The sequence below is a fragment of the Notolabrus celidotus genome, chromosome 8 (assembly GCF_009762535.1).
Source record: "Notolabrus celidotus isolate fNotCel1 chromosome 8, fNotCel1.pri, whole genome shotgun sequence".
NCBI classification, from domain to species: domain Eukaryota; kingdom Metazoa; phylum Chordata; class Actinopteri; order Labriformes; family Labridae; genus Notolabrus; species Notolabrus celidotus.
In genome coordinates, this window is record NC_048279.1 from 11,604,813 (window position 1) to 11,627,891 (window position 23,079).

The 23,079-nt window shown below is 43.7% G+C and overlaps 1 protein-coding gene across 1 annotated transcript in view; it reads right to left on the reverse strand.

Moving 5' to 3' along the window:
- The window catches only part of tenm2 (teneurin transmembrane protein 2), a 74,476-nt gene that overhangs the window by 36,019 nt on the left and 15,378 nt on the right, over positions 1-23,079 (reverse strand). Inside the window, exons 4-5 of the mRNA XM_034690342.1 lie at positions 13,785-14,023; positions 816-938 (exon numbers count right to left, since the gene is read on the reverse strand). Coding sequence (XP_034546233.1) covers positions 816-938; positions 13,785-14,023 — 362 coding nt within the window. The remainder of the gene's footprint in view (positions 1-815; positions 939-13,784; positions 14,024-23,079) is intronic.

The window sequence follows — 23,079 nt, forward strand, 5'->3', positions numbered from 1 at the left end:
GAGAGAGAAGAATAGATGGAGAACCGCATGGGGGCCTTAAAAGAAACAAGGGAGGGGGGTTGTGCAGTTGGTGTTTTACTTCACTGCTGACTGAGACGATAAAGCTAGCTCGACACAACTCAGCGGAGTGGTTAAACAGCACATACTGATAGCGCAGCTAGTACTGTGGCATGAATTATGGAAATATTTTAGTTGGTTTGAGCCTATTTGGGTGTAAAAGAAATCTACTGGACTGTTTTACTACATTACACACATCAGAAATAGCATTTTAAATCCTTCAAGGACCAGTCTGGTGTAACTTATCGTGTTTAAAATGAATTAAACAATGTGTAAGTCTGTGCCTCACTAAATTCTGGCTTTCCTTTCCTGTCTGTGGCACTCAGCCCCAAGCCAGTTTGTTCCTTCTGAAGTCATAAATCTTCCAAAATAGGTCAAACTGTAAAGCTTTAGGTAAGGAGTATATATGTCATTTGCTGTGGTCTATTTTTAGCAGTGGATTTATTGGAGTGTTTTCAGCCAAGACTTCGTGTGTGGTATAAAGTCAAGAGAGCGCATTTTCACCAAAATGAGAGAACATGTAAGTTAATCTGATGTGGCTCACGTGTGTTTTTACAGTTTGCGGGGAGCACTGAGGAAAAGATTAGTTCCTTTCATTGCATTTGTGGATATTTTGGAACAAATATCAGACATCCCATGTAGTTCCTTCTATGCCTTGTTACGTCTTTAATGGTTTCCAGGCCTAACTTTTGCCTGGTAACTCGACATGGCAGAGTGATTTCTTTTTTCAAGCGGGTTACGTGTGATGTAGTTCATACCTCTGCCTCCAGAGGGCAGCGTGGCCACATCACTGTTGACAGGCAGACCAGCTCCCAGTCCGTTGTTCAACACCGGGCCATCGGACGGCTTCAGCTGCCAGTTCAAACCCAGCAAGTTGATCGCTGCACACAAAGGAGAGACGGAGAGAAGAAGAAAGAGTGTGAGGACAGACTGTATGACTTGGATTGGGAATTGTCTATGAGTCGGCTGTAAAATAAAAAAAGACCCACTTGAAAGCTCATCAAGCCAAAAGAAACACCAGAGGCCAACCCTTTATGTCTGATCTGTCATTTCCACAGAAACCAGCAGGGTTTTTAAGGAGCGCTGCTTTTAAATTTGTGTGTCGGCAAATCAATCAAGAACTGCTGTTAACAAAGTGGCAGGTAACCTACAGCACAAAAACTGAGATGAGTCTTACAAAACAGACAATTAAAAACAATAAAGATGCTTCTTTTGTGTCCTTTCTTTACATCCACCTCTCACAATCTTCTTTCAACCTGACAGCATCTCTTGCTTTTATTTTGGAGCCTTTACACCATCTCGCGGAGAGCAAGTGACAGATTGGTCTCTGAAGAGATCGCTTCATGACTCTTCCCTTCCCTTCTCGTCTTCTTTTGTCCTCTGTTGTGTTATTGTGTTCTAGAGGTATAAGTCTGCTCCACTGTTCGCTCTTCACTTTGTCAGCTCTTTCTTTCCTCCTCCAGCTCGTCTTCCCTCCTTAGCCTGCTGCTGCTAATTTTTCTCCTCCCCAAATCAGGAGACGAAACACAACGAGAATATACAAACAGTGAGGAAACAGTTGATTCTCGTGCTGTATGCAAAAGTAGAAGTTAAGAGATTTTTCCTCTCTTTGGTTGCTTTTGAGTGTTGTAAACGATCTCAAACGCTTTTGAAAAATCCTCCGAATTGAGCTCTATTTTCTTGTCTTTGAATATTTAAAACAATGTAACAGAAACGGAGCAGTGCACCTGCAGTGTTGTAAGCATACATGAATAGTTTGATGTGATCTTTCAGGATGCACATGGGATGGATGCGTGATTGTGTTCAATGCATTATGTAGGTGTTACTGCATGCCTCTCAGCATTGGCCTTATCCCCAGCACATGAGCCTTCTAACACCTGCATCTGAAGCCTGGGAATCAATTTCCCTCTTGTCAAATTCTATCTCCACTCGCCCAAGGTTTGCACAAACAGGGTTGAGTGTAAAACTTGTAAGAAAAAGGAGGGATGCCGCTTTCAGGCTTTCAGTATTGCTGCAGGGGCAGACTCATTCTCACCCCCAATGTCCCATCTCTCTCTGTTATTCTTTGTTTCTTCCTTTTTATGTTTCTCCTCTTTCCTCCTATCTCTCCTCCCTCGCTCCTGGTCAAAGGAAAGCGCTGACACCTCGGCTGCTGTTTCGGCCTCCACTGTCAGCTCTTTTTATTTTTCATAGGAGGAGGAGGGAGAACGGTATAGAGAACAAGAGAGAGTGCAGGGAAAGTACACTGTCCTTCCTCCCTCTTTCTCTTTTCTCCTACATCCACCTCTTGCCCTCTCCTCTCTCATCCCTTTGACCTTCATCCCTCTCCCCTCTTTCCCTTTTAATCCCCCCTTTTCTTCCGTTTTCCTTCTTATCTTTGCCTGTCCATGCTTGTAGATAACGCAGACATGCATCCGCGCACACATGCAGGCGCACACACGCGCATAGATGGTATCACGAGGAGCAGTCGATGGAAAGATTACCTATTGAATCAGCGAGAGACAGTAAGCAATAGTGAGTGTATTGTGGCGGTGCTTTCAATCTAGGTCATCCCGGGGAACACATCAGTCGGCCCTATAGTTAGCGTATTGTGTTTGTCTCTTCATATTGTGTGCATGTGTTTGAGGGTCGGTGCACATGTGTGGTTTCCCAGAATGAGTTTTTCATTCTCTCTCTGACATTTTCTCCCCTGGGAGGTTTGGAAACGCAGACCGATAGATGGCACTCTTACTCCTTTGGCGACAGGGGCACAAAAGCTTTGTCAACAGGTTTCTTTGCAGCAACACACGGAGCAGGAGACACAGACGAGAGCGAAGACAGAAACACAGAATGACATTTGTTATCATTCTTTTAACAAAGAACCGACCCTCTTTTTTAACAACACTTTTAACTTTGTGAGGGTGTCATTTAGGCCAAAATAAATCTGCAGAAATTGATGTATTTCAATTTCATGTTGCCAGAATTTTAAGCATTTTCTTTTCGGATCATAATTGCCGTAATTACTGTTTTCAAGCTGCATTGGAAGGCTTTATTAAATGCCATGCCAGTAAAGCCTGTCTGAACCAAAATCGACTGACAGAGAACAACAGAGAGTCAGACTTAGGCTGAACTCTTTTTTTTTTTTTTTTTTTTTTTTTTTTTTTATCTGTCTCCTCTGTCATGTTCATTTTAACAGATACATGCACGAAAAACACACATTTACCCACACACATGTGGCAAGATCAGAGAGAGGGAGGTATAACAAGCGAAACCAGTTGGATTAAAAATAGATCAGCTGCTTCATGAGGTTTTTTTATGTAATCTCGATGCATAATTCAGAAAGGCAAAGTGCTTGCCAGTATCGTCTGCAAAAGAGAGCATCTGAAACAGCAGCAGCACACGTGATCCTGTGACGAAAGTGAGAAAAAAAAAAAGAGCGGATTGACGGACAGGGGGGGACAAGAGAGATGAAAAGGAGGAGGTGGTGGCCGGCCTCAGAGAAGGGGCAATGGTCAGGCGCTCTTGGAGGAATTGTGCTGAACCTTGGCAGAGTAAGAGAAAAGGGAACAGAGAGAATACTGGAGGACAGCGAGAACTGAGAGAATATTAAAGAACATATAAAATCCCCGAGGATAAGAAAAAAAAGAGCAGGGAAACAGGCTACAGATGATGTTGCAGAGAAGAGAGGAAGAGATGAATAAGGGCCTCTGCGGATGAAATGAGGAAGGGAGTAGAAGATGGCAAGTGGGGAGAAAAGATTTAAAGGATGAGTGGCCCTGTATTCATTGACTGGTTGGGTGAGAAAAGATGGCCGTGATTCATCCTCTGACAGTAAGTGGTTCACAACACGGGCAATCAGACAGAAATACAATGCTGGTGTGTAGGGCTACATGTGTTTGCCAAAATATTTATATGTCTCGGAGTTAAAGGGTGTAAATGGATTTCTGCATGAGAGGAAAAGAGAGCGGCAGAGATGGAGAAAGGTGACTTTGTGCACTGAGTGTCCCCTGACTGGAAAATATTGTATCATCATCATTCTGTTCTCTGGAACATGCTCCAACTGTTCAAACCAACTCTCTCTCTCTTTCCTACTCTATATCTCTCGCCCATAGGTGCCTGTTAAAAGGCAGCGTCTCCAATTGAACCAAATGCGTTGCTCCTAATTGTACAAAAGGCACAGAATTGGCCTCTTGCATGTTTTTGTGTGTAATCTCCTGCAATGTAACTAAACTCACACAAAGAGCTCATGTTGCATACTCTCACACACATTTGTAGCACATTTTTCTTTGCCATCTCCCCTGGCCATCCTGATAAATGCATATTAACTGTTCTAATTCACCACTAAATTAACAACTCTGACCTCAATTAGGGCGGTAATTGTAGCTAGCCCCCCATCCAGGGCCTGGCTGCTAATTGGTTTAGGAAGCCTGTTTCCCAGCCTTTCTACCTTCAGCTCCCACTTCAATCTCCAAGGCCCTCATTTAGCGAGCTGGTAGACATTTTATTGTCCGAACCAAAACACATGCACAAAAAGCAGCCACCTGAGAAAACACCTTCCCTGTTTATTTCAGTATCACTCGCACCTCCTTCTCTATCTCTGCAGCACAGGCGTGCAGCGCTAATATTGAGGGACTGAGGAGAAGAAAAAAAACAGCAGCATGCTGCCTTAGATTCTCAATATTCCGGCCATTTGGGATGTGTCTTAGAGTTTACAGCACAATATCCACTTATGTAGTCTATAAATAAAGCAGCCCGCTCTCTCAGCGCAGTTCTGAAGGCAATGCTTGCTGAGATCATTTAGAGTCTCAGACAGAGCGACGGGGGCGGCGGTTGGCTGTTGCCCTTGGGGGTCATACACTCTGAGCGAGACAATTTCTCTGCTACTAAGTGTGTGAGTGCGTCTGTGTATGCATGCTTAAAATTGCATGGTATTAACAACAAAGTGCACGGCCCCGCACGCACTCACGCCGGCACACACACTGCAACCCCCGACGGGACCTCCTCACCCAGCTGATGCAACTGAACTGTAATTGACTGCAACACAAAAGGTTATGTGAGTTGCTCGCAGCTCCCACCTGCAAGACAGTGTGTGTGTGTGTGTGTGTGTCTGTCAGAGGAGAGAGAAACGGCAACTCACTCAATCACACGGCAGAAACAGCTTCCTTATTGGCACTGAAATATTGAGACGGCACCGACGCAGATGCAGCGGTGCGCGTGTGTGCGTGCATGCAAGTGTGTGATGGGCTAAATGAAAAGAGATGTGAATCTGAGTGATGTCCTCCTTTCTGAATCCTCATTTCCTCTTCAGATATCTCTACCCTGACCCCCCCACCTCCCTTTCACCCGCCTCTTCCTCCTCCTCCTCCTCCTCCTCTTCACATCAACCCACTCTGCTTCGTCTCATCCCTCCCTACCTTGGTCCTTTCCCTCTCATCGATCTGTATTAGAAACAGGATATGAGGAACTATGCTATCTTATCGCAGATCATAGAGAGAGAGAGAGAGAGAGAGAGAAAGAGTGAGGAAGAAAGAAGAAAGAGTAGGTTCTTGGAGGCCAAGGAAGGTAGAGGCAGAAAAAATTAGAAGACAGAAAGGGAGGGGAAGAGAGGACAGTTATTTCTTTCTCTTTGCCTTCATCCATCTTCTGCTTCGAACACAGGACTAGTGAAACACCACAGGCCTAATTGGACTAATGATTGGGCCTGATAAGACCTGCACTAATGAATAAATGAATGAGGAAACAGATGAATGAAATGGACCAATGCAACAAACACTCCTGGAAATTCTGCATTTGTGCAGACATCAAAGAATGAATATTTCCCTTTAAGTGTGTCCAAAAACTCCAGGTAATCTAACAAAGAGTCAGAGGACGAGGATTGATGTAACCACCATGTACCGTCTGAACAAGTGTGAACCCTGTTTTTTGTCACCTGACCAGTGCAGGTGACCCATTTATCCCTCAGTGCAGATGGTGTAGCACCTTGCGCCTGGTCCTGGCCGTGCCCTGCCCCTTTCCTGGACTGGCATCGTGTGGTAAGATCCCAACCTTTATCAGTGCGACAGGCCCTGCTGCTACAGACACCCGCTCCACGTCTGATCCTTATGCCCAGGTTCCTGAATTCACCATATGCCCAACTGTGCCTTCACCTCAGTACACGTGAGACCACACACACACCAAATGCAAAATGACACGCACGCGAACACATACACTGGCATGAGCGACACATCCTGACCTCTAGCTGTTTCACCTTGGATCAGCAGAAGGGAAGCCACATGCAGAGTGAGAGGGGACTTTGGGGTCAAGGTGCTGGGTTTGGAAAGCAGCCACATTGTGAGACCTGCAGGTGCAACACAACTCAAGCAGACAGTCTGCATACTCAAGGGCTTACTATTTGTGTTTCTTGTTAAAAAAAAGGACGAGCGATGAACTTACAAAAAAAATCATGAGAAATTAAAAAACTTTGATGTGTTATTAGCTACTCATTTGCATTTTCTTCCTTTATTTCTCTTCTAACAGAAGCACTGAGACAAACTTTAGGTCGAGACCCCCTCAGGGTACGCTCATATTCCTGCTTCAGAAGCGTATGACTGTTTTGATTCTTATTTAATCTTAGTTCCACCTCACCAGATCACAAAATGAAACAATCTAACAAGGAAACGTTTCTTCGTTGTAACAGCCTGCATCTCAAAGACAGGCTCCCTGGGTTGGGACCCCCTGACGGGTCACAGAGATACTTGTGAAGTCGCAAGATGATTACAAGGAGAGAAGAAGAGAACATTTCTGATTCTCAAACATGGATATTCATGTTTTCATCAAAACTCTCCTTTTTTATTTTCAAATAATGAGTACATTTACATATTAAGGACTCTGAAACTATACAAATAAAACGATCCAAGAGGGAAACATCAAGCTTCAGCTAAATAGCTCACAATTTATAGACATATGAGCTGAAATAATCATGCTACGAGTGACACTTTTTGTGTTTGTCCGGTCTTTTTGCTCTTTTATTGTGAGGCAATGAATTAAACTGAAAGGAATATTTTATCTTCTCTTCTCTTTTCTGGAAAATATTACAATCCTAAAAGAGAATAATGCTCTTTGAATGAATTATCATAACTCATGGAGGAGGCAAACCTTTACTTTAAAGAGTCACAGGCAAACCAACGAACTGCTGTTTGAGCTCACAGTGCGGCAAAGCATACTTAACATTTACATACTGTTTGGGTCAAATTTGACTCCTTTTGATATTTTACATCAGTTAAAACACCCTGGATGTCATTGTTTTAGCTAATCTTTGATGTTTGACGTTTGATGCTTGATGTTGACCTATATGTAATTAAATGGATTTTAATGTGGGTTTGATATAATAAAATGGTGCTTCCAGGAATCTAGAAACTACACATGCCATGTATGTGTGTTTCTTTAATGGGACAGTAATGACAAAATTTAAAGGGGAACCTTGAGACTTTCATAAACTCTGCCTGGGATCCTACCACGTGGGCCTTGGTTCCCACAAAGACACACCTGTTGGTCTTTGAAGAGTCATGAGGGGATCTTGAAACAGTTAAAGAATAAAACTGCAGAGGAATGACCATATATGGTGCACATAAGGAACAGAAGACATACAAAGGTCAGCGGGAGCATTGAAACAGTTGAAAGATCTGGTCTGTTAGCACAAGAGCGTTCAATGTAACAATATAAACAAATTAATTGGAATATTTTAAATCAAAGCTAACAGAGGTCAAAACAGAGATCAAGGAGAAGTTAGGGGGGTATAAGATCATAAAGGCAGCTGAGCTGCCATTTTAATGACTGAGGTTAAGGCAAAAGGACCTACTGTGCATTGATCTGATCTTCTGACATGTGGGAGTGAAGTCCCACACACTATTCCTGCTTTGAAAGAACACACTAGTTCGGAACAAGCAGTGTTTTATGTCTTATGTACCAAGTGTTAATCAAAAGTTTATAGATAAATATGGTTTTATGATGATGTTGTTTCTGATGTAGCAGTGAGGATAGTGTTAAGTGGTTTTAATGGTTAGTAATATATTTTATCCCCACAGTTACAGAATGTTCTTTCCACTTATAGTTTTAATAAAACATATTTAAATCAATGAGGCTGAAACGTTTTCGGGTCTCGGGTAAAGTAGAATATGATATTGTGAGATAGTAGATGTTTTTCTTTAGAAACGAGTGGAGTAAAATACACTCTCCTTGCTACCTGAAACATTAAAGTGTAACTAAAGCCCAGAGTTTCTGCATAATTACATCTACTCTGGAACTTAAAATAATGTCTTCAAAACGTCATTCACAGGGCTGTTTGTGAACCCATATAGAGAGGTTTTCATCTAAAAGAAGTGGTGTGGTGTCAAAATTGACCCATTTAAATATGTCAGGATTGAAAACAGTAATAATCAGTTATAAAGGATGCAAGGTGACATGATAATAAGTGATCTGGTCTTAAAACGTGTTATTTTGCAATCCCTGAGCTATGGTTCATCTGACACATCAGATAGTGTTTCACATATCCATGACATGGGGTATATTTACATCCGTCTGGGCAACACCCCATGGACGATGTGCTTGGAGTGCTGCTTTCGAAGAGTAAACATAACACAAGCTTGACAGGCAGCTGTCCTCATGTCAATAAACAGTTATAACATTTGCACATTAAAGGCTTCCTCTCTCCTTTTAATAAAGAAATGTCCAGTTCTGATAAATCTGCCACTATAGCTGCATGTCACAAAAACCTCTTCACAGACTGCCATGGCTTACAGGCTTGCAGTTGTTTTTTTGCTTACTCCACAACTGAAGCACACCTGTAGTTCCACCTCTGTCTCCTGAAATGATGCTGATTGGTCCGGTCATTTTCTGACTGAGAACAAACGTGTCAGCTTGAAGCTTTGCAGGATGGATCCCCCTGATGACAGATATGGAATCTGGCCATCCATCTAATTTGCAAGGTTATATTCTGGTTACTATCTTTGACGGTTTGAAATCTGACTCTTCTTTTTGATTTGTTGATGCAGTCTGCGGCCTTTGTATGCTGATGTGTTGTTTAACAATACAAATTAAAATCCAACGAAAGCCTTTTGGTTAACTTTATGTCGAAGCTAAAATAAGCAAATGTAACATTTTCTTTTATTTATGTTGTTTGTATTGAATTAAAAAAAATCAATAAACGCTACAATTCTGTTGGCAAATACTTTCCTGAAATGCCATCCGTTTTCTCGCTTTAATATGATAACTCTTTTGCTTACAGCGTCTTCTTACATTCTTCTTATTGATTTGGTTGGAATAATAGCTGGAGTGTTTTCACAGAGTTTTATATCTTTTGACAGTAAAAACCATTAACATGTTGTTATGTAAGAGAGCAGCGATATGAATGCAGTGTAGTGAGACTCTTATAACCAGGGAGAATAGCCAGTAAGCGATTGTTATCAGTCTGGAGCAGTGAGACAGCAGTGATGGATGGAAAGCGGTCGGCTTAGAGGCATGAAGGTCAACCTCCATGACAGTGTGTGTGTGTCTGTGTCAGTGTATGTGTGTGTGGGTCTGTTTAATCAACAGACAGGGGAGCTGAGAGTAAGACTAAAAATACATTGGGTGTGTGCATGCCTGTGTGTGTGTGTGTGTGTGTGTGTGTGTGTGTGTGTGTGTGTGTGTGTGTGTGTGTGTGTGCGCACGCTCTCATTCATCAGTGCTGACAATACCACGCGGAGTGTGCTACTGTGCCCGACAAATTCAGCCATCACACACACATTCACACCAAACACCCCTGCAAAGGTGACACGAGCGCCCGCTAGCAAGTTTGCTCATTGTAGTCAAGGGCACGCCTGTGTATATATGTGTGTGTGCATGTGTGTGTGTGTGTGTGTGTGTGTGTGTGTGTGTGTGAGAACATTCCACCTGGACTCAACTACTCTGACATGTCCTCAATCTTTCATCTATGTATCAAACCCACCTTCCCTCTCATTTCTAACCACCATGCATCTCTCTTTCTGTCTGTTTTCTCCTCTCTGTACATTTTCTCCCCTCTGAGGCTTTCATCCGTTTTTCTTTTCATCCCTCCAAACTTCTTTTGGCGTCATCCCCCTGTTCTTGTCCTCCACAGTCTCGCTCTGTCCTCTCCTCTCGCTGTCACGCTCCCTCTGTTCTCCACTCGCTGTGATCAATTAGGAGACATTAGTCCCACAGATATTCCAGGTGACAGAGCCTCGGGAGGCCACGCTCTCCTTCATCTCTCCTCCTTCTGCCTCCCCTCAGTTCCTCCTCTCCACACCTGGCTGTCCTGTCACTCCTGCTCCTCCTTCCCATCAGCTCCCCCCTTTTTTCTCCTCAGCAGTGCAAACAGACCTCGCTCCTCTCCTGCTCCCTCTCCAATCTCCAGCTCTCATCCCTTACGGCGTCGACAATGACATATCAGCATCAGCCATCCTCTCCTCCGACTCTTCTCCTTCTTCCCAGTCATCTATCCTCCTCTTCCTCACCCCTTTTTGTTGTGGCTACATGCTGACAGTGACACATCTCCTTTCTCACCCTCTGCCCCGACTCTTTTCCTTACTTTTCTTTCTTCCTCTCCCTTTACCCTCCTCTATCTCGCACTCTCCAGGTTGCCGTTCACAATGACGGACCTGTCTTCCCTCCTGTATGCCAACCGTTCACCTGTATCCTAGCAACCACCTCTCCTTTGGCTCCAGTGCTCCATGCGGAGCAAGCAAACAAGACGCCAGGGGAATGAAGAACAAGCACTCTCGTTTATCCTCCTCTCTCCAACCGTTCAGTCATTCCTTCACACGTAAAGAGGAGGACATACCCTGCTGGAGTCAGGAACCGAATGCTTTACCTCCCTCTCTCTAACTCGCACAAACACACATTTACATCCAGAAATGCAAAGACACACAGCTGCACATGGTTCTGCCATGCTGTGTATCCACGTGTGTGTGCTTATCTCATCCCTACGGCTCCATTCCAGCAGTAGGACACAGTGAATAAGCTTCAAAGAAATGTCGTCTACTGCGCTCCTCCTGAAGCATGCTGGGTCCTTCCTTTACTAAAAGGTTTCCAGAGCGCCTTCATACTTGTGTGTGTTTCTGAAAGATTCTTGAATAATTTCTGAAGCTTTATTTAGGGTTTCTGTTTTTAATGCTTATATGTCTTAAGTGAAAAAGAATAAAAAAGAACTCCTTGTAGGCCGGCAAGCTCTGAAAGCTGCACAATCAGACTCATGTTGTTGCCTTTTCTTAGAGAAGAAGTACACACACAAACACACTCACACACGCGCACGCACGCACGCACGCACGCACGCACGCACACACACACACACACACACACACACACAAAAAAGTGCTGTTCAGGCACATGTGTCCTGGTGTAATTTATGAGTGGGCTCCTGGGTGGACGCCTCAGAGGGGTCCTCTTCACGCTGCATGGCTTTGGGTGCTCTGCGCAATCCCCCCAGTGAGTATTGGGCTACCACACACACACATACATACACTAACACACTTAAACACACACACTCAAGGTAGAACAAAACCCCCTTATGAGCAGTGTACTCCTCCGACTGAAGCCCGCTGCACGATTAACGCTACAAAAAGCTAGGTAAACACAAGGGTTTCAGGCTTGGCAGCACTGCTACAGCTCTGTTCAGTACAGACAACACAACAGAGCAAAATATTTCCTTACAGCAGCTGAAAAGAGGCCACAGAGTTAGCAAAAATAACAGTAACAATGAAGTATGATTCAGCATTGTTCAGCCGAATGCAGTAGCAAATTTAAGTTTAGCTTGAAGACCCTTACTTTGAGTAAAATAGTAAATTCACAGAAAGTAGAGCTTACAGGGAAACTGCTCCTCACTGAGTGAATTCCACTCTAAATGCAGCTTCAAATATCATATTCACACTGCATGAGGATTAAAAGCTAACCAGTCTCTTCTTAACATTGAACACTGACAAATAAACCAGTTTCTTAGAGTGGCTAATAAGCTAATGCAACCAATTATTAAGACAGACAGGCATTGTTGTAAACAAGTTGTGTGTACCTGGCAAGTATCCAGATGGCACACTAACACTGATGCAGTGATTAAAAAAATGTGGATGAGGCTGCAATCATTATCTTAGATTAGACAGACTTTGGAATTATTTTCCTAATTAGTTCCTTATTTTACATATAGCTGAGTTACAAATGTGTGCTCTCCGACAGAAACAAATATTTGCATCATTAAAGCCCCAAGAGAGCACTACGCTGCTAATAAAATAAGATGGATAAACTGAGGTTTGGGTCGTGTGTATGCTCCACTACATCCCTGCCCTGGAGTATCTACAGGGGGAGGTGTTGTGAACTTTTGTGGTGTTTTGTGGCCTTCTTCCCTCTCCCCTCGCCTGTCTTTTGCAGCTCCATATGTGGCTGTCCAGCACAGTGTGACCGTGTAGGGCTCAGGAGAGGATGGATCTGTCTGTGTGCCCCAGGCGAGGGGCCTTGATCTGCTCTGGAGGACACACACCACTCTGAAGGGCACTCCGAGGGGATACAGAAAGTGCACACACACACACACACACATCCAGACGCACACACAAACACACAAGCATGAACACATGCCCATAGCAGGTACAGATTTGGGTTCACATAAGCAATGTGGACACATCCTGGTGAGCAAGCTGAGGCGCATAAAAACCCACACACACTGTCATACACATATGCACTCACTCAGGATGGTTTGATGGATGGTAACATATCTATATATAAGGAATATATATATAAATAAGAAATATATATATATTTTTATAAATAATGTAAAACTCAATTAATAATGTATGCAGAGGCAATAAGGGGGTTGTTCTTTCTGCTGAGGTTACTGTTTCCTAAGATCCCCCCATCTGTTGACTCTGGTCTCTGGGGTAAGAGGCCAATCAACGGCTCAGTGACACATCTGCCTCCTCCTCTACACACACACGCACACACACGCACTGCTCTGTACCGTACAAGCACACACACTATCAGACACACAGGTTTGCCATCTTTTGTCCTGTGAATGAGGTCAAGATGGAATAAAATCCACGCCCAAATAAACGCCCACATGCTCTGAGCTATGATCTCTCTCCCTCCAGCGGATCCACTCGTAGACAGCCATCGGATCTCATCCTGAGAGACTCGGTAAGAGCTCTCCTCAAAATGTAGTCGTTTTGGCTTCAGATTGGTGAAAAACGTCCATGTCCCTACTGGGTCTGTTGTGACTCCTACCTTTACTGATGTGTGTTCGAGTAAACAGCCTCACTATGGTGTGCTTATGTACCTTTCTGTATGTCTGAGTGGCTGTTTACTACTGCTGAGCGGGGGCCAGGGCTCCTGCTGAGTCTGATTTTGACTTTGGCTGCAGTAACAAAGCTTATGCTTCACAAATCTGCTTTGTGTTTAGAACAAGCTGTTAGCTTGACATGTTTTGTCTGTGGTCTAGGAAGGATTAAAGAAAGGAAATGTTCATGTAGGTGTCACTGCTGAACAGGGAGGGCTCATAAAACAAAAGAAAGTGACAACTGACTGAGCATGTGTTCATTAGGAGGTAGCTCCAGTGATCCTCACTTTTTGTAACATTTTATTGGCTGTGTGTGTGTGTGTGTGTGTGTGTGTGTGTGCGCGTGCGTGCATTCGTCCGTGTGTATGTGCGTGTGTGTGTGTGCAACTCTGCCTCTGATTAAGACATAATGTAATCAATGCTCATCATGTATCACACTCGGTGCATGTTTGCTTACCGATGAAGTAGGACAGTAGGATGGCCAGCAGGGCAGCAGCTGCGATGGCTGTCACAGCGGCACATTTCCAGCTGCAGTACTTGGACGGCTTCTTTAGCTTGAAGGCTGAGCGGGAGAAGGTGTTTCTGGGTAGCAGGCGAGGCGGCGGAGAATACACTGTTCCCGAGGTCAGTGGGTAACCAGGGGAGGAGCTACTGAAGAGGGGGGTTGTCCCTGAAGACGTCTTGAACAAGAAGTGCCTGAAGGGAGTGAGAGAGAGAGAAAGAAACCATGAGAGGAAAGGTTATTTCTCAAGTACAATAAGATGACCATGTGTTTCAGCAGGTAATAGTTCTGGAGGGGTTACATAAAGGGTTAAAAAAAGACTCTTGGAAGGTAAACATGTCACCGACACACCAATCTGCCATCCAATCCAGTCCAGATGACAGGGTCACATATGTGCAAGCTTCTGTCAAATTTCTCTTTCCGATGAACCTTTCCTGCCATATGGGTTTGAACATCCTTGAACTGATTTAGTCTCCAATTCAGCTTGTTCCAGTCCAAGGTCTCTTTTTAACCTCCACCTGCTCTGCTCTTTTTTCCCCCCCATCCCTTTCTTTGCCACCAATGATGTGCTTCATTTCTGCTCTCAGGAGCTGCAGAAGATAACTGCCATCCCCCTTTCCTGTCCTCATTGCCCTAGCGGGGTCACAGCTCAGAGAGAGGATCAAAATGGGATTTGAACCATCATCCCTTCACTTATATAACACATTATCCTCTGCTATCGCTGCACCTGCTCACCTAAGGCCTCTCCTTTGCTACACCCCCTCCCTTTCTTCTCTCAGTTACCTTTCACTATCATGTCCCCCCACCTTATGCTACTACACTGATGTTTTTTCTCCATCTATCCCTGAAAAGATGTCCCTCAGCCTCCCTTTCAGACTTATTTTCTGATCAGACCTTGAAGGAATATCAGCACCATAGAAAGAAAATAAAAGATGAAACTGATGAAAACTTGATAAAACTTTTCAAGGACGCTGCAAGCAGAACTTTTTGTGACACCTTTGCGACATCTTTTCGCAACACACTCCTAGCACACACGGGGAGTGAGGAGCTGCCCCCACACTGACTCCAGGTGGTACGACAGAAGAAAGCCCTCAGGTGAGAGTGACAGATCAGAGAAGCGAGGTCACTCTATTGCCTCAAACATGACTGAGCAGGGGGAGTGTTTTGTCTCCATGTCTTTGTGGAACTTGTTTGTTTGTGTGTCTGTGGGTGTGTGTGCGTGTGTGGGTGTGCATGCTCTAGTACTGCTATCTTGCTAGATCTACTTTTATCTGTGTGGGTCTCTGACCTTGCTAGTGCGGACATGTCTGCAAAAAGATAAAAAATTCTGTCAAATTTGGGCTCACGGCCTCGTTTCAGTATTGATGCTAGTAATGTTGTGATGATAAATTCTTGCTTATCCAACTTGGGTCTTCTTTTCCAATTTTCTTCTCAAACTTCTTGGACATGTAACCAAAAACTTGCCAATCAAGACCTGGGATACAAGATAAGATGGGTTGTCTGAAAGCAGAGCATTCAGGTAGAATATTATGCTACTCTGTATCAAGGTATGACCCAAGTAAACACGCCAAAAACACGAGTTAGATGGCGGATTACATCAAACTTTGTGTTTTGTGTGCAAAACTGAACCAAAAAGTCAGCACAAGTTTTGGCTTTAAAGTCTTGAGTCAAATCCAAAATCATAACTGATGAGTTAAAGGCGACAAGTCCAGACCACGTTTTAGCTGCGCTGAGTTCACATCTCAAATAAGTCACCATAGAGGTCAGTGGTGGTGCCAGCTGTGCGGACACTGTGTGACTATTTTAATTAGGACTGTTATTATCTTCTCTTAAAAATCAAACTTTGACAACAACAGACCTCATCTTCTTCCTGATTTCCATTCTTTCCTCTCAGCAACACAGTGACGCAAATTCAACGACTGGCTTTGGGTAATTACATGAAACCTCAATGGCTCCTTTGGTGGTGCTGACAAACTTAACTTATGCAAGCAAATAAGAACCTAAAAATGAGAGAACATAAAACAATGACTATTATTCTTTTTTATGCTTTCTGAACATAAAGCAAACTATTCTTAGTGATGATGCCTCTAAACATTCTTCAGGGAGCAATATCAAATCTCAGCTTCCTCCGTCATCAAGTTTCTCCTAATGTAGCCTGTGTCCATCATGAGTGCTGTGAGCTGTTAGTGTTTATAGAAATATATTACCAATACAATGACTGGCGGACATTCATCATATTTGAATAGATGTGAATGCTGTTCTGTGAGAGTTAGATGAACATGTCGACGTCAAATTTTTTCATAATGTCATATATTGTTGCCCAGCTGAGAGAGAAAAACACTTAAATGAATCTCTTACTCTCTCTTTCCCTTGCTTTCTCACTCACTACCCCTTTTTATATTGCGGGTCTACAACAGAGCCTTAATGAAGCTCTGCCATCATCACACCTTTTTACTGTCACACTGTTCTCACATCAGAAAAATACTGGTGTCCCAGTGTGTGATCTCACATGGCGTTACAGTGTTGCTGAAGCACAAGAGGTAAACACACTGCTATAGCTTGACGCGCACGCGCGCGCGCGCACGCACGCACGCACGCACGCACGCACGCACGCACGCACACACACACACACACACACACACACACACACACACACACACACACACACACACACACACACACACACAGAGACAGCTCCCTAGTGATCCTGTCTCATCTCTGTTACTACCTCTAATGCCGGCACAGTGGTGAGATGACTTCTCACCAACATACCACTGTGGCGTTTATATTGCAGGCAAGGGGCGTGATTATTTGGCCTTTTGTTTGTGCGTTTTATAAAACATGATGCTGCTGGTGAAGTTGTAACATTGGTATTTTGATGCTAACATTACTGCTAGCTAGGTGACAGATAGCAGACACTAATATCAGACATTGTTGATTTCTTAATGATTGCAAAAGAGATCACCTAAGATGCAAACGATGGACAGAAAGATATTTTATTACCTTTTTGAGACTGTTGAAATGTATTTGATAATTCCCGCTGATTATTTATATTAGCTAGTACCTCAAAATTGAGCGAGCTAAAAAACAAGGGTTAACTTTCTGTACTGTTCTCAGGATGTAACCACAACTTTTGTTCCAACATGACAGACAGGTCAAAGCCTTTCTGTCTTTAAAGGAATGAAATATTGACTTTCTCTACAGCTTTTTATGAAATTTATGTTATATTTAAGCTTTTGGAGGATAACAAGTCATTCCTAGAAAAAGGCTTAAGTTCAAGTGAAGTCACAAGTCTCAGGTGTTTAAGTTGAGATATAAATCTTGTCTTTAATAAGTAGTGTCATGTGGAGTTCAGCGACACCAGAGTCTTGACTAAGTCTTCCTCAGGTCTCAGAAATGTGACACATTTTTCAGGCACTAAGCCAGATGGAGCCCACTGATGGCAACTAAGGCTGAACATACACCCTGTGATTGTATAAATGTCAGGGTGGAATATCAGCTCACACTGTATGAGTGAATCATTTACAATGCACAACCTGTTCTCATGCTGCCCGGTCCATTTGTCAAGCTCGACCTGAGTGCTCATAGTGTACGTGTTGAATCAGCAGATTGACAAATGTCAGTAAAGTTTTCTTTAAACTCAAAAAACACATTAAAACTTCTCTCTATAATATATCTGGAAAACAGGTTCTACATAACATTATGACCACCTGAGCAATCTGACTCAACTCAATACAACACAACTCTACCCTCTTTGTTTTCAGCTTTTATCAACAAGCTCAGGAAGGTGATAATTCTACTTTATATTTATCACCAAAGTCATAGTGGGTGGTGAAAGCAGACTGAAGTGCATCATATTCAAAGTTGTTTCAATATTTTGCCCCCCTCCATTAACGCACACGAGGGTTGTCGACTAAAGAATTAGTCATCCAGCTCAAAAGTGGGGTCAGAAATGGCCTCAGTCTGCGCAGTGTATGCCTGTCTCAATATGAACAGGTGTTTGTGCACAAATGTGACTCACTGCTTTGCTCTTCCTTCAGTAGCTCACTCTCTTTTATTCAGACTCAGTTAGTAGGACCAATAATGACCCACTGCTGTGGCCGTATCTGATAATTGCTGTTTGAGGTAGCGCTTAACTGCACTTTGTTGTGTGGTCTTTCTCCTTTTGATGTCTTTAATAACGGCTGTCACAACACCCTGTCTGTACCTGTGTCTGTGCATCTCGAAGCAGTTGGTGTAAACAGGTGATCTGCTCAAAGCACAAAGATTTGGTTTGGGAGTACCGTTCCACTCTGTATCAATTATTCAGCCAGTCTGTGCTTTGTTTCTCTCCTACTCTCTCATCCTCTCATGCCACTGATTGTTGGAATTGGTATCCTGCTGAAATCTTCTCTTTCATCCTCCTCCTCTCCCTCTCTACTCATTCTTCCCCCTTTACCTGTCAGGTACGCTGCATGACACCAAGAAAAATAGAGGAATGAGTATAAGAGAAAAAAAAAATCATGAGACAGATAGAGGCTGAAAGAGGCTGAAAGAGCACAAGAGATGGCATGCAAAGAAATATGAGGTTATTGTCTAAAAATACCATCCTCTCAGTGTCACTGCCATCAATTTTAATATGCAAGCATAAATCTATCTTCTCAAGGATGCGCACGGAATGCACATGCATACGCACAAACACACACACACTCCAAGGTCAAGCTGCATGTGTAGTCGCTGCAACTCATTTTCACAGCCGTTGTCGCTCTCTGTGATAGCATGGCCAGGGGTAATTAATTATGATACCCCTAATGTGTGTGTGACTGGGAGGAGAGGGTGAGCTGCTGTATTACTTTCATTTTATGCAAGACAATGTATATGATTAAATGTGCTGGTATGCATTTGAACTTGCACACTAAAGTCCTTTCACTCCCTGGCTTTGTTGTTTGTGTGCAGAAGCTCCACTGTGAGCTTGATGTGGGATGGGAATATGTCTATGGGCCACACTAATTACGAGTAGGAATGGAAAGTGTCTAATGTGCTCTGGGGAGGTAATTGACATTGATTTATGTTGTGGAGAACTATGGAGGGGTTCTATCATAGCAGGCAGCCAGCAATCACAACTCTGTATCATTAGGCGCGGTGTGCGTTTGCTTGTATGTGTGTCTGTGTGTGTGAGAATATTGTGTTGGCTTTTTTTGACAGTAGTCCAGCATGGAAACGTCACACATAATTAGAGAGAGCTGACAGAGACCCCCTTCCTCCTCCTCCTTCTCTTCCATTCCCACTTTTTTCTCCTGAGCTGCCAGCAGCAGCAACACCCCTACCACCCCCACTCGCCAACCACATCAACTCCAACCGGTGCTACCTTGTGTCATGCTTCATGTCTTACACATGCAACACACATACAAATGCAGGAGCATGCATACTCACACACTGACACACATTTGCACAGAGTTAGGCGCCCACCCATGCACAAAAAATATATATATGTGGGTGTTTCTTCCAGAGATTATCCCTTATGTGATACCAAACATTTCATTTGCATTATCAAGAAGCACAAAGTGACATAAGAGAAGGATGGAGGACAGAGAGGGAGACAACAGATAGAGGAACCCGGGGATGCGTTTTTACTCCATTCCAACCATGTTTCCCCATCGAGGGAAAGGAGGACCTGGACAATTAACCACAGAACAGAGAGCATGCTGGGTAATTAGCAAGAAGTCAAAGCTCGCATTCCCCTTGAGCAGACTGACACACATGCTCTCCAAAGCGCTAACACACACACACACATCACACATTTCATAAGCTCTCACAAACATGTGGTTGCTGGGGATAGCACTCGGAGAATCATCATCAGAGGTACAGAACAATTAGCGGAGGTCGACTCGGCGGGGTTTGACTGCAAAAGCGGTCAGATCTGAGAATGAAACAAAGGGCTCAGGGAGTGGAGAATGCTTGAGGATGGCGTCATGAGAATTGTTCCCTGCTACAACGGTAGGAAACAATAAGCGGCAGATGGATGCGGTATAATGGGCATTCATTTGCTGAGTGTCGCTTTGAAGAGGGACATGTAAAAATTCTGAGGCTGAGTGAAACATACAAGGCAGCCAATATAGTATTCAAATCCAGAAATGTTTTAGATTTATTATTTTTTGTTTCATGAAAGGAGCAAAATGACACTTTCACAATTGAAACAGGTGTTACACATGTGGATACCTCAAAAAACCTCAGCAGGTAAAGCTGGTGGTAAGGGAAAAAGTGCTTCTGATTAATTGCTTTTGAATACCTAGCATCAAAGGAATGGGCTGCATTTTTATGAACTATAATATCAGACTTTTTAAGCTTCAGGGAAAATGAGCTGTAGTGACACATCACACACCAAAGGACTCATATTAAATGAGTGACTGGGTTGTTCAAACCATCATCAAGTGGATGAGATGTGTCAGGATCTGATCTGATTAAACTCAGCAAGTGATTGATCGATTGATCACCTTGTACGCTCGCTTCCAAGCAATTCATTAGAGCAGCATGTTGCAATGTCAGCTGAAGTTAGTTTGATAATCATCAGTGGGAACACGTTTTACTCAAAAGCACATCAAGCTGGACTCGTGTGATAAATGGTTGTGACTGGACAGGATGTATCGTTGGGTGACACCCTGTTTTTTTTGTCCTGTTTCATGGATTTAGTTCTCATACTGCTGCACCTCCAACACACATTGTAAAATCAGCCAATATTGCTTGGAGGATGTGAAAGTCTGTGGTTTAACTTGCCCTCCATCATTTGGGGGTTTCAGGGCATTTTGCCCATCTGGCTGCGCTGGTGTGTCAGGGACAAGAAAAAAAATGCATTCTAAAAAAGAAAACTACTAATTACATTCAGTTCTGAAAAATCCTACCGCAAAGTCAGTTTACTCACTGCACAAGGGCTCTGAGCACATCCTAAGACTGGCCAATTAACTATAATCTATACTGTAGGGGGCTGAAAATGACCCAGCTTACACTGGGGTCAGAGCTGGGTACATAATGGACAGGTTTGGAGGGGGGGATTCTAGGGGGCTGACGTATGAGATTACACAACCACTCATCCTTACGGTCACATACTGGCAATGCAATGTCACAGATAACTTGAAAACGTGCACAGGCACATAAACAACATGCTAACTCCACAAAGCCAAGCTGGTATGATGATTCAAATGAACTTTCTGTAAGAATGTAGCTCTAGCAAAAGTTTAGACAGGAAGACTATAAAGCAATCACAGCAGTTGTTTAACTCTCTCTCCCTCATTCAATAGCTCACCCGCTACAGCTGCATGCTCCGGAGCTGTCATCCAATAGCTTAGTGGCACGCCCTCATCATCAGCCTAACAACTTTCTGCTGTCTTTTTAAATGTGTCTCTCTCTTCTGCTAGTTCCCTCTTGCATTGATGGTGCGCACCCCTCCACCTGGTCTCCGCAAAGTCTTCAATTCTCAGAATTCATCAACCACCACCAGTGTCTGTAGTCTAGGGGGATTTATTCTGCTGCCAAATTCACGCATCCTTCACTCACAAAATTTTCCCCATAGAGTCCTTATTCCAAAGATTTCTGTCAAGTTTCATTATTCATTCAGTTGTAATAAATAACCTTTAATCTTCAAATTGTTTCTCTCCCGATTTAAATGCCATTATAACCTCTGTACTGCCACAATCCAGCTTTAGTGAATGGAATTAGATATTAAAATTTGAAGCGTTTGGCTCTTAACATAACTTAGGGGAGAATAGGTAAGTGGGCATTTGGTTGACTTTAAGATTAGATGTTGTCATCTTTGCTAGTTGGCACAAGAATTACTAGTCAGGGAAATACATAATTAATGTTTAATAATATTGATCCTACAATGCCGACAGTGGGCAAACAAGTGTAAAGGTAGCTTAAAGAGAGCTTAGTTTGTTGGAGTGGTTTTATCTAACAGAAACTATGTCTACAATATACTCTGTACAAGTAGAACAGTAGCTTTAGTTTTGTACGGTGCCATTTGTAGTTACTGTACTGGGCACAGATAGTGCTCCGTGGCCAACTCCTTAATCTTTTCATCCACCCCATTGGTTTCCACAGGTAGCACTTCTGAACCTGTCCCAACAGTAATGCATTATAAAGTAACCTATACCCTCCCCCAACAACACCCCTTCCTCTGCTGTTCCATCCAGATAAATTGAGATGCTGCAACCCCTCTCAGTGATCTTATTTCTCCCCTAGAGCTGTGGCCAACAGCCGTGCAAGTAGGGGGTGCAGAGGTATGTCCTGAGATCACACAGAGAGATTGAAACTGGCACCAGCTAGCCAAGAGGCTCCAAGGGACCGATTGGAAATCAGGTGCTTTCTTGCAAAATGCTGCAACACATGTACACACATGTGCACTCACATGCACGGGGAGGAAGGCATTTTTTTCCTCCTCGTCTGGTTCTTGCTCACACACACACAATGGCAGCAGCCATCTCTAGTCATTTATCTCACACCGGTAAATGTATCCATGTTCTACGGGCCCCAATCTCCCTACTCTGCCTTTCTATCTTCTCTCATACTCACTCCCCAAAACAATCTCCTTCAATCACCTCCTCTCTCTATTTCTCTTCCCCTCTTTCCCTCTTTATCTCTCCCTCCTCTACCGTAAACCATTCCTTTCCATTCCTCTCCCCTCTCTCTCGCTCACCCGACTTATATTTCTCTGCTTTATCACCACTCCTCCTCTCGTCTGTTTCTATCTCCCTCTCTTCTGTGCCAGTCATCCAAGCCCTGGGGTGTTCTTAGGTGATCAATCTTCATCCTCTCAGCGCTGTCACACTATCAGGTCAAGCCAAAGCGTGTGCACGCACACACACACACACACACACACACACACACACACACACACACACACACACACACACACACACACACATGGGCACGCACATTTACTGTAATGAGTGGACAACAAATGCCAAGATTTACATATGATTACATTTGGGAGCAGCCAGAGAAAAACACACATGCTCAGATGCAAACATACACAGAAATGCACACAATCACACGCTCCCTCCTTCACATGAGCATGTGAGCTCATCATCTCCGAGCTGCCGGGTATAATGAGATGGAAGACAGGCTCTGCCAGTGAAGGGATGGTGTGACTCTCTGGCTCTGCCCGTCTGGCTCTGACCCAGTCACAAGCTCCAGCAGCTCCAGCCAGCCCACCCAGCCTCCGCCATCAGCGGGCCCAGAGAGGAGGAGTCCCAATCTGGACTGGAGGGTGGAGCTG